General features: G+C 46.7%; 2 protein-coding genes across 3 annotated transcripts in view; both read right to left on the minus strand.

Moving 5' to 3' along the window:
* Positions 1–4,022, minus strand: part of kansl1l (KAT8 regulatory NSL complex subunit 1-like) — a 56,376-nt gene extending 52,354 nt beyond the window's left edge. For both annotated transcript variants that reach the window (XM_079519156.1, XM_079519155.1), the window contains exon 1: positions 3,629–4,022. The gene's annotated coding sequence lies outside the window, so the exon portion shown is untranslated. The remainder of the gene's footprint in view (positions 1–3,628) is intronic.
* A 3,671-nt stretch (positions 4,023–7,693) lies between these two features.
* The window catches only part of heg1 (heart development protein with EGF-like domains 1), a 34,111-nt gene continuing 29,209 nt past the window's right edge, over positions 7,694–12,595 (minus strand). Inside the window, exons 14-19 of the mRNA XM_079517779.1 lie at positions 12,451–12,585; positions 11,331–11,376; positions 11,062–11,099; positions 10,396–10,483; positions 9,264–9,441; positions 7,694–8,028 (exon numbers count right to left, since the gene is read on the minus strand). Coding sequence (XP_079373905.1) covers positions 7,885–8,028; positions 9,264–9,441; positions 10,396–10,483; positions 11,062–11,099; positions 11,331–11,376; positions 12,451–12,585 — 629 coding nt within the window. The 3' untranslated portion in view covers positions 7,694–7,884. The remainder of the gene's footprint in view (positions 8,029–9,263; positions 9,442–10,395; positions 10,484–11,061; positions 11,100–11,330; positions 11,377–12,450; positions 12,586–12,595) is intronic.

Below are 12,595 nucleotides of genomic sequence, written 5' to 3' on the forward strand. Positions count from 1 at the left end.
CTGATCGAGACATAATATGCAGCAGAATTATTAAAAATCAGACCCGTCTGAAGTGAGTGGTACTGTACTGTACTGGGCTAGCCCTCCTACCTGGCCTGTGTGTGTCTGTGTCAATGTGTTAGGCTGTGCAACAGTGACACACGCTATGTTCGTGCTCGGACACAGCCAGGGACACAGGGACAGACCCAGGGACACAGGGACAGACCCAGGGACACAGGGACAGACCCAGGGACACAGTGACAGACCCAGGGACACAGTGACAGACCCAGGGACACAGTGACAGACCCAGGGACACAGTGACAGACCCAGGGACACACCCAGGGACACAGGGACAGACCCAGGGACAGACACACAGGGACAGACCCAGGGACACAGGGACAGACACAGGGACACAGCCAGGGACACAGGGACAGACCCAGGGACACAGCCAGGGACGGACACAGGGACAGACCCAGGGACACAGCCAGGGACACAGGGACAGACCCAGGGACAGACCCAGGGACACAGCCAGGGACACAGGGACAGACCCAGGGACAGACCCAGGGACACAGGGACAGACCCAGGGACACAGCCAGGGACACAGGGACAGACACAGGGACGGACACAGGGACACAGGGACGGACACAGGGACAGACCCAGGGACACAGCCAGGGACACAGGGACGGACACAGGGACAGACCCAGGGACACAGGGACAGACACAGGGACAGACACAGGGACACAGGGACGGACACAGGGACACAGCCAGGGACGGACACAGGGACAGACCCAGGGACACAGCCAGGGACACAGGGACGGACACAGGGACAGACCCAGGGACAGACCCAGGGACACAGGGACACACCCAGGGACAGACACAGCCCTGGTCCAGTGCTTACAGCGAGTCTCTAGAGAGACTCGCTGTAAGCACTGGACCAGGGCTAGGACGGACACAGGGACAGACACAGGGACACAGCCAGGGACACAGGGACAGACCCAGGGACACAGGGACAGACCCAGGGACACAGCCAGGGACAGACCCAGGGACACAGGGACAGACCCAGGGACACAAGGACAGACCCAGGGACACAGGGACAGACCCAGGGACACAGCCAGGGACACAGGGACAGACCCAGGGACACAGCCAGGGACACAGGGACAGACCCAGGGACAGACCTAGCCCTGGTCCAGTGCTTACAGCGAGTCTCTAGAGAGACTCGCTGTAAGCACTGGACCAGGGCTAGGACAGACCTAGCCCGTCTCCGGACCCCCCGGGTGAGATGTATGTATTTATTTTATAAAATCTCTTTATTCGAGGGGAAACCTGGCCAAGACACTGATCGAGACATAATATGCAGCAGAATTATTAAAAATCAGACCCGTCTGAAGTGAGTGGTACTGTACTGTACTGGGCTAGCCCTCCTACCTGGCCTGTGTGTGTCTGTGTCAATGTGTTAGGCTGTGCAACAGTGACACACGCTATGTTCGTGCTCGGACACAGCCAGGGACACAGGGACAGACCCAGGGACACAGGGACAGACCCAGGGACACAGGGACAGACCCAGGGACACAGTGACAGACCCAGGGACACAGTGACAGACCCAGGGACACACCCAGGGACACAGGGACAGACCCAGGGACAGACACACAGGGACAGACCCAGGGACACAGGGACAGACCCAGGGACACAGCCAGGGACACAGGGACAGACCCAGGGACACAGCCAGGGACGGACACAGGGACAGACCCAGGGACACAGCCAGGGACACAGGGACAGACCCAGGGACAGACCCAGGGACACAGCCAGGGACAGACCCAGGGACAGACCCAGGGACACAGGGACAGACCCAGGGACACAGCCAGGGACACAGGGACAGACACAGGGACACAGGGACGGACACAGGGACAGACCCAGGGACACAGCCAGGGACACAGGGACGGACACAGGGACAGACCCAGGGACAGACCCAGGGACACAGGGACAGACACAGGGACACAGGGACGGACACAGGGACACAGCCAGGGACGGACACAGGGACAGACCCAGGGACACAGCCAGGGACACAGGGACAGACCCAGGGACAGACCCAGGGACACACCCAGGGACAGACACAGCCCTGGTCCAGTGCTTACAGCGAGTCTCTAGAGAGACTCGCTGTAAGCACTGGACCAGGGCTAGGACGGACACAGGGACAGACACAGGGACACAGCCAGGGACACAGGGACAGACCCAGGGACACAGGGACAGACCCAGGGACACAGCCAGGGACAGACCCAGGGACACAGGGACAGACCCAGGGACACAAGGACAGACCCAGGGACACAGGGACAGACCCAGGGACACAGCCAGGGACACAGGGACAGACCCAGAGACACAGCCAGGGACACAGGGACAGACCCAGGGACAGACCTAGCCCTGGTCCAGTGCTTACAGCGAGTCTCTAGAGAGACTCGCTGTAAGCACTGGACCAGGGCTAGGACAGACCTAGCCCGTCTCCGGACCCCCCGGGTTGAGCTCCTTTGGACCCCTACCACGTAGGGTCCGGTATCACCGGCTTCAAGCGACATGGGATGCAATCTGATTTACCCTGACTTACCCCTGTGCTGCGGTGTGGGTGTCACGCTGACATATTCCAAAAGATGCATATGAACGCTATAGGAGACAACGAACCTTCTGACCCCCCCCCCGCGAACGGCTCAGAAGCCGTTAAGTATTTTTAATGTCTGTACGACCGTTTTGGCAGCTATGAAATTCTCTCTTCGGTCCCTCCTTGTTGACATCTCGGTTGGCTAGCTGCGCCTACGAGGCGCGTAGGGAGGCGCAGCTAGCCAACCGAGATGCTGGAGGCGGTACAATGGGATGTCAACAAGAGAGAATTTCAGAGCTGCCAAAACGGTCGTACAAACTTAAAAATACTTAACGGCTGAAGGTTCGTTGTCTCCTATAGCGTTCATATGCATCTTTTGGAATATGTCAGCGTGACACCCACACCGCAGCACAGGGGTAAGTCAGGGTAAATCAGATTGCATCCCATGTCGCTTGAAGCCGGTGATACCGGACCCTACGTGGTAGGGGTCCAAAGGAGCTCAACCCGGGGGGTCCGGAGACGGGCTAGGACAGACCCAGGGACACAGGGACAGACCCAGGGACACAGCCACACACATAGCTGTCTATAGGAGTGGTTGCACCACTCAAAAAAACAGCAAAGGAAAACAATTTAACAAACATTTGAACAGATTAAAATAGTATTTAAATCACATTTCAAAAAAGAGATTTGTACAACAGAAGTCCATTTCGTAACATCAAAACATTAACCTAAGGTTTAGTTAGGTGGATAGTGATTCCTCTCATAGAGCACTGATTTGGTTTCCCCTAGTGACCCACATTAGCCCAGGCATCTATTCTAGGCTATATGCCAAGGAAAAACTGGCGGTAATTCCACTCCACCATTCCTGAGCTGAAGCCAATGTATACTCGCAAACTGTTTACGAAAACATTAAATTGGGTTGACGTTTCTCTTTGGGACAGCCTCAGTATTCAGTAAGCAAAAAAATAAATAAATCGTTGTCAATTTTGTCAAGGAAAAACCGATCTGAAATGATCACTCAATGTTTAATTCAATAAAAATCCAAGGCAGTGAGGCACTCACCTCACCTGAGCAGGAGTCGAGAGAGAGAGAGAGAGTAGAGTAACATCAGTTTACGTCACGGTAATTTAACGTTTATAATAACGGTTAACGAAAATGTCCTCTCACATCAAATCCCCGTACGTTTTTTTTCCTGTCTGTCGTTGATTGGAGATATCCGTAAAAAATTCCGTTTGGTTTTTATAAGAAATCCAACGTCGATATAATGCTGCACGAGACACACATCAAAGGGGGGTAATTGGGTTATTTGGCTGTATATAAACTTGCAAATGATATTAAACCGATTTATTTCTGCTTTTCGGTCGTCCGTCCAGTGTTCCAGCAGCCATGGATACGATCCGCTGTGCTGCAGCAGCTCATCTGCTCTGCTGCTCAGCAGAGAGTACACACCCACACACGGTACACAGGACGAGGAGGGGCGTGCCTGGCTGAGTGGGAGTGAGAGAAACCCTGTTTGGAGTTACACACCAACATCAGTGACCCATAGAATTATGTGACCACAGGGGTCTCCGTTTATCTATTTATTTTTTATTTTATATTAAAGGGACACTTCACCCTTCTGAAAGAATATATTATATTCAAAGATTTGTGCCACATTTTCACGATTTTTCAAAAATAGCAGACCTACCAGCTCGTAGCGCGCCATGAGCTTGTAGATCTGCTATTTTTCAATAGCTAAAGTATAACATAATGCTTAGTTAAAACACCAAAAGGGGTTCCCGCCCAGAATGGGTTAAGACGTTTAGAAGATTTAGAACACGTTCCTGGGGGGTCTTCACTTTATGTGTGTAATATGTGTTTTTTTATATTTTATATTTTAGCAGTGAGCCCAGTAATAAGCTACAACAATGATCTGCATGCATATCCCAGCAGAGGCACAAGATTATATTTCCTTACTTCAAGAGTAAAAAGACCAGTTTGAACAACTTCTCAATTAAGAAATGATAAATGCACCACAGTTTCATTAGTTTTACTTTATTCAACATACGTATCTGCAAAGTACTAAATGTAAAATCAGGGAAGAACATTGGTGCTTATTGTTACAATGTAGAATACATTCACATAGGCTACTGTCTTTGGTGCTGTAATTTAAATACCTGTATGTTTTTTTTCCTTCTGCTTCGATCTTTGTTTTTTGCAGTGGTGGAAAAAGTACTCAATTGTTTTACTTAAGTAAAAGTACCAATACTGCAATTTAGAAGTACTTTGTTACAAGTAAAAGTATGGAATTGAAAATGTACTTGAGTAAAAGTACAAAAGTATCGGCATCAAAATGTACTTAAAGTACTAAAAGTAAAAGTACTCATATTGCAGAATGTCCCCTTTCACAAGTTCAAAATGTGTACAAAGTCTATTGAAAATAGCAGATCTACAAGCTCACAATGCGTCGCGTTGCGACGCATTGTGAGCTTGTAGATCGGCTATTTTAAAATGGCCGAAATGTATATGGTTGAAGTGGTTAATGTATGTTTTCTAATCTAAATTAAAATCGCCAAAGTAAATAGTAACTTGTGAGACCAGATCACTGCAGTGCAAGACTTTTATTTAAATAAGCATGGCTGACTAAAACGTCAGAACAAACACAGCATTAATATACAAAAGGAATAGTTACATAAAATTATATTCTTTCCCCCAAAGAAAATAGCAAACTAATTATGATACATCTTTACATACAATCACTCAATGAGTTCTGATACTTCTACACATTATTTAGTTGACACACACACACACACACACACACACACACACACACACACACACACACACACACACACACACACACACACACACACACACACACACACACACACACACACACACACACACACCTTTTAAAAGCTTTTTGTTGCCCTCCTTGCTCATAGTGTGTATGTGTGAGACATCCATTATGCTACAAAGGGAATAAATTAACAGCTGTATGAGCAGAAAAGACATTCAATATTTTTCCAACATTTTTGCACAGAGACACATTTAGTGCATCCTGACATTTACAGTGGTCTGTTTACTCTGTTATGCTCTCAGTGGTTCCCAAACGATGGCTCGGGACCCTGTTTTCAGGGAGGGGGGAGGGGGACCCATGTAAATGGGTTGCGAGACATTTTTCATTTTCACTATAAAATAGCGCTTAAGTGGTTCATTCATAACTTTTGGCAAGTTTGGATCCTCGTGAGAAACCAAAGATCAGACCAGTCTGAAAGCGAGTGGTGCAACAGCACCCACTATTGGTACTCTAAACATCGGGACATAGGTTAGGACATAGGGAGGGACATATGGACATTGCTGTTCCTTGGAGTGGTTGCACCACTCAAAAATCTCTATTGGGTCTTGAGCTCTAACATTTTGGGAAGCACTGCGCTCATATTCCATCCATATCCTCTACTAGCTCTGGTCCATAGCCCTAACGGCCACGCTACACCAGGCTTCTCCCGCGCATGCGTTTAATTTAGGTCCAGTCCTATTTAAAAAAACGCACGCGCGGGCCGCGCGTTTAGGGTAACCGCGCGAGAAAAGCCTGGTGTAGCTTGGCCCTAATGCTTAATTCTGCCTTGCATTAAGGCTATGGGACTGATGGCTTCTATAGCTCTCTCATGAAACGCAGACCAGCCAATAAAAGGACGGGTTGTGTAATTAGAAAGCCTACTTTCCTTAGTGGACGCACTATGAGCCCCTCCACCACACGTATAAAATGCTTAGTGGATGCACTCTGAGCCCCTCCACCACACGTATAAAATGCATGTTGTGGCCAGAAATGGATTTTGTTTTTCACCAAAAAACAAACAAAAAAACTTTTAGTTACTCTACTGTGCCCTCTACCGATATTGCCAAGAGAAAACCTCATAGACAAGATTTTTCCGTCGGGTGAAAAAAAATCCCTTTCTGGCCAAAAACTGCATTTTATATGTGTGGTATGTGAGGTCGCTCCAACGAACTGCAGCAACCAATGAGGCATCTACATTTTTTTAATATCTATGGCACGGTAAGTGATGCAGTCAGGAACGAGGCGGAGCAGAGTTCCACAAGCACACCCGCTTGTGTATTATTGCTTAACCCATTCTGGGCGGGAACCCCTTTTGGTGTTTTAAGCATTATGTTACACTTTAGCTATTGAAAAATAGCAGATCTACAAGCTCATAGCGCGGCACCGAGTGCCGCGCTACGAGCTTGTAGATCTGCAATTTTTTTTAAATCGTGAAAATGTGGCACAAATCTTTGAATGTATATTCTTTCACAGCGAACGTTTTTAACTAAAATCTTTGCTTCTGAGGAGGTCCCTGGAACAACATATTTTCAGATGGGGGTCCGCGGCCAAATACAGATAATTCCAAATCTGATTTCAGCAACCAGTGCAGATAGGTTGACATGTCTGAATACACAAATCTGATCTGATCACAGTGTGGACAGTCAGTCCTAAAGATCAGATTTGAGAAACAAATCTGAGAAAGAAAAAATAAAGGATTTGACTACAGTCTGAACAAAAAATATATAAATCTACATTCAAATCACAGCAGTGGAACGCACATATTAGACGCACGCACGCACGCACGCACGCACGCACGCACGCACACACACCCTCAGCGCATAGCAGTCCAGCTGGACAGATGCTGCAACAGCATGATCTGTCATACTTATTTTTTTTCTTCTTAACACTGTTAAGTGGCCAGATGGGTGCGTGGGTGCATTTTCAGAGCATGTCTGTTTTAATGATCATTCAATGGACTGTGTTCCTCCATGGATCACTGGAACTAAGGAGGAGTTCTTCCAACAAAAATAATACAATCAATCAATCAATCAATCAATCAATCAATCAATCAATCAATCACACACACCCCATGAAGCCTTGAATTCATGGAGATGTTTTAGTTTTTAGCAATGGGTGTGTGTTGGATCCGGGTGAGCTTGGGGCTGGGGGTAGGGTGAGCTTGGGGCTGGGGGTGGTGAAGCCTGGCGCGGCCAGACTCATAGCGAGGATTCACTGACGCTAGCGGTTGAGGAAGCGTCAGTGAATCCTCGCTATGAGTCTGGCCGCGCCAGGCTAGGGGTGGTGGTGCTGGTGGCGTGCAGGGGGGAATCGGATCGGGTGGGGCCAGCGGTGGTGGTGGTGTGCAGGGGGAATCGGATCGGGTGGGGCCAGCGATGGTGGTGTGCAGCCAGGGGGAATCATATCGGGTGGGGGTGAGGTTGGGGCCAGCCAGCGGTGGTGTGCAGGGGGGAATCAGATTGGGTGGGGCCAGCGGTGGTGTTGTGCAGCCAGGGGGGAATCAGAAGTAGTCTCTTCGCCGGGAGTCGTCGCTGATGAAGGAAGGGTTCCACTGTGCGGGGTAGATGCACGAGTGACGGGAGCCCGGCAGACCGCTGAACGGGTACAAGCCGTTCCTCTCCAGGTCAGAGTTACGCAACGCAGGCTGACAGAGAGAGAGGATGAGAGAACTGTCAGACACAACAACACAGAAAGAGAGGGAGACAGAGTAGTGCTGTGAAATTAATCAACAAATATATCCGAAAACCGATATTAAGAGGTCAATTAATCAAGTAGCCGAGAAGCAGGCTTATTTATGCATCAACCGATTGAACTAAGCGGTTCAATTTATTATAGGTTGAACCGCCCTTTTCGCTTCTCACCCTCAGGGCGTCCTACTGGTTGGTAAACCACTTGGAGAGAATTGATCTGCATAACAGTATAATAAGTCTTCAAAAAGGAGATAATAGTGATCCAAAAATCTATTAGGTCAGACTCCAGAAGTCCTTTGTTCATCAGTCGAGGAGTGTGAGGATAAATGTAGAACCTGGCCCAAGGGCCAGGTGAACGGCGAAGGACATCACTGCTCTTGTAATTCATTTGTTCTTGTTTTGTTGTTTTGTCAACTGTGTATTTTGCATTATGGGGCTGCTGTGTCGCAAGAAAGATTTCAGTGAAAATGGATCCAATCGTATCGTACTGCATACTATAATCCGGAAAGGCGTGTTAAACGTGTGGCTAGATAAGTATTCTCCTTCCTTACAGCAGTGGTTCCCAAAGTGGGGTCCGGGGACCCCCAGGGGTCCTTGATAGTTCCAGGGGGTCCCCAGCTAAATGATAGTTAGGAACCAAATGGACCCTTATGGGTCTGTAACTCAGAGAGTGTACAAATGGAATCAAATGGACCCTCACAGGGACATTTGGTTCCATTTGTACACTCTCAGAGTTCAATTAACATTGATTTTACAATATAAATTGGGGGTCCCAGAGATAGAAATATCATTAAATGGGGGTCCTTATAGACTAATGCATGTCAAACTGGGGGTCCTTGAAATTTTACGACCCGTAAAATGATTCTATTATGGGGGTCCCTGCATGGCATAGCTTTTCACATGGGGGTCCGCGGGCTAATAAATGTCAATTTGGGAGTGAACAGATTTGGGAACCACTTCCTTACGATAGCCTCGGTAACCCAGACGTTTTTATTTCCAGGGAGAAACCTTGCACCTTTGTTAAATTGACGCAAACACGCACACACGTACACACACTCTTCTCTCTCTCTGTCGCTCTAATTAATTAGTCTCATGTCGCGCAGCTGCGTCTAGATTCTCCCGGCGGATCCTGCCGGGAGCTGCCTATGCCATAGAAAGCATATAGGTGGACCCCAGGCTACTTCCTTACAGAGTAGTAGATGTCGGTCATCTGCAGGAGGTTCTTGGTGCTGCCGTTCTCCTGCATCTCGATGGTCTCCCTGCCCCACTCCATGGACACGCGGTTGCTCTTGGGGAACTCGGCGTACGGAGACATCTGCAAGTCGCCGCTCTTGAAGATGATCTTGTTGATGTCATTCTTGTCTTTCCTTATATAGGGAAAAACAAAACATTGTTCAGGGATTTGCGTCATGACGGTCAGAGAGCATGCAAGGCAAAGGCAGTGTTGTTTTTGGCAGCAAATTTTGATTTTAGTTTTAGTCATAGTCTCTTGAATGGCTTCCATTTAGTTTGTCACATTTTAGTCACCCGAAATGTTTTAGTGTTAGTCTAGTTTCAGTCGACTAAATATCATAAGATTTTAGTAGACTAAATCTACAGTTGATTTAGTCGACTAAAATGTAGTTTGGCGGGCCTTGATGCCATCGCAATGACTGTGAATTTTACACTTGCTGAAAATAGCTGATCTACAAGCTCAATTTCGTCAAACAAATAAAAACTAGACTAAAATGTTAGGAAGGGACTAGTGAGCTTGTAGATCTGCTATTTTCAACATGCAACCAAGTGTGAAATGGCTTATACTGGATCTCTTGTCCACTAGTCCCTTCCTAACATTTTAGTCTAGTTTTTATTTGTTTGACGAAATTGTCAGTATATTTAGTCATAGTTTTAGTCATCATGTTAGTTTTTATGTAGTTTTTGTCAGTGGAAAAAAGGTAGTCAACGGACTTTTTTCATCATAGTTTTAGTCGACGAAAACAACACTGATGCAAGGAAACCAATGCTTTTTATGAACTGCAATTTATTGTCACAGCGTGGAACCGAGAGGACGAGCACAGCTGTTCTCAAACCCTCATTACAAAGTCAACGTCGTACGATTTGTCACACACGTTATCGCAGTGAGATTTGTTCTTCCGCATTTGACCCATCTCTTGGAGCGGTGAGCCGCAGGCGACCCCTGGGTTAATAATATCTGATATATAAATGCAAGGACCCACTCTAGTCCATGCATTTATACATATCAGATATTGACTTTTACAAGTGGTGCCCTGGCATCACGCCAGGTTGTGTGTAGACTGTAGAGTTGTTTATAGGCTTCTTACTTGCAGCAGGTGACGATGAGAGCAATCATGAGAACAATGAGCAGGGCGCCCTCTGCAGGTGACACCACCACTGCAATCAGCTTGTAGACTGCAACACCAAAGAGAAGAGCACATAATTAATTATCCACTCTCAGTCGGAATCATGACCAAAAAGCGTCAAAAACACAAAACAAGTTTGTACTAAAACAAAATGTACAAAATTGTCCACATTTTCTATAACTTCTAAAACACGTTGTACACCGAAGTATGAAAAAGGGCATAAGTAACTTTCTGCAAGTGTTAAAATATTGAGTTAAAAGGATCCCTGGCTAATAAGACAAATATGCCTTAAAACATTATACTCGCCCTCTACAACTAAAAAAAAACAAAAAAAACACCTTAAATATTGTATTTCTTTCATAAATAAAGAATCTTTCACTCAATAGGAACTTCTCCTGTCGCAAGTTGATGATGTCGTGTCCATTATGGTCTAGCCCAATGGAATGTATGGAATGCATGTGCTAATAAAAAACAACTTAATACTTCCTGAGGATAATATGAGCATCAAGGCAAAATTATTATTGTGTATTTTATTTATTTATTTATAATTTGATTAATCGAAAAGCTAGTCGGCTGGGGAAAAAAAAAAGCATAGAAAAAAAGCGATAGTTGTAGCCCTATACTTACAATCTCCACAGTTGAAACCTCCAAAGCCAAACATGCACCTGAATGGCAGAGAGAGAGAGAGAGAGAGAGACAGAGAGACAGAGAGACAGAGAGACAGAGAGAGAGAGAGAGAGAGAGAGAGAGACAGAGAGAGACAGAGAGACAGAGAGACAGATAGACAGACAGACAGACTAAATATACTGACGATTTCGTCAACAAATAAAACCTAGTGGACTAGTTGACTAGTGGACAAGAGATCCACTATAAATAATACATAAATCCATGCTTACTGGACACAGGTGCCATTCTCGCTCAGCTTATAGCCATCTCCACAGTCTGAAGAAACACAGAGACAGAAAAATGTTAACACATTTAGACCTGAGGACGATTCTACAAATACCTTCTAAATCCTGACATCTTTCTGGAAAAAACCCATGTTTCTATGTCAGTCGTTCATCAAACATTTTCATGCCAAGGACCCCCAAAAATATATGTAATATGCCGCTGACCCCCATCTGAAAATATGTTGTTCCAGGGACCCCCCCAGAAGCAAAGATTTGAGTTAAATCTTAAAACACCAAAAGGGGTTCCCGCCCCACAGTTAACATTTTCAACCTGCCCTTCCCATTTTTGGATCCATTCAGAGAAATCGATTACCGATGCATCTCGATTACAACACATGATTTATTCCCCCCTCACTGTGTGACTAATGATCCATGATGAAAACAGATTGATTTACTTCCATTTATCTTGCATTACACTACAAACAAACAAAAACATTAAGCAGCTTTCTTAAAAGAAAGGATTCTGTACCGTACCAACATACAAGAACTATCATATTATATGAATCTATGAATCGATTGTACCCCAGAACATTACGCACGCACGCACGCACACACACACACACACACACACTTCAATCATTTTATTTATGTCTACATGAGAGATACAATACAAGGACACAATTTCTTTACAATGCAGTCGACAAATCTTGGACAAATACCCACAAGTAACTGCGTCTTCGCCATATTTGGCGGCTACCGATAGTAGAAGAGATTGCACAGAATCCTGCATGTTGTTGGAAGCCTCTTACAACCAACCTATGTCCATGTCCTAGCTGGCTGCCGAAGATAAATACAAGTACAGTAGATTGCACCTATAGCCTACAGCTCTGTGATGGTCTGGAGTAACAGCTGGTATTTAATGACTTTGGTCATAAAGGCTTCTTCTAAGCTAGAATCAAAGGTGCTGCAGGCCACTTCAAGAATGGAAACTGATCTGTTCCCTTCGTTGACAACAGCATCTGGTGTCGCACACGCACACACGCACACGCACACACACACACGCACACACACACACACACACGCACACGCACACACGCACACGCACACACGCACACACACAGCGTACCAATGCAGGACAGGGCGTCCGGGCTCTGTTTGTAGTATCCCGGTAGACACTGGCAGCAGGCGGCGCCATTGTTGTCTGCACAGGCGGAGCGCTGCGCGTCACACTGCATCCTCTGTTCCACGCACAGACTCTCCACTGGCCAAAC

The sequence above is a fragment of the Electrona antarctica genome (genome assembly GCF_951216825.1).
Source record: "Electrona antarctica genome assembly, chromosome: 13".
In the NCBI taxonomy this organism is placed as follows: domain Eukaryota; kingdom Metazoa; phylum Chordata; class Actinopteri; order Myctophiformes; family Myctophidae; genus Electrona; species Electrona antarctica.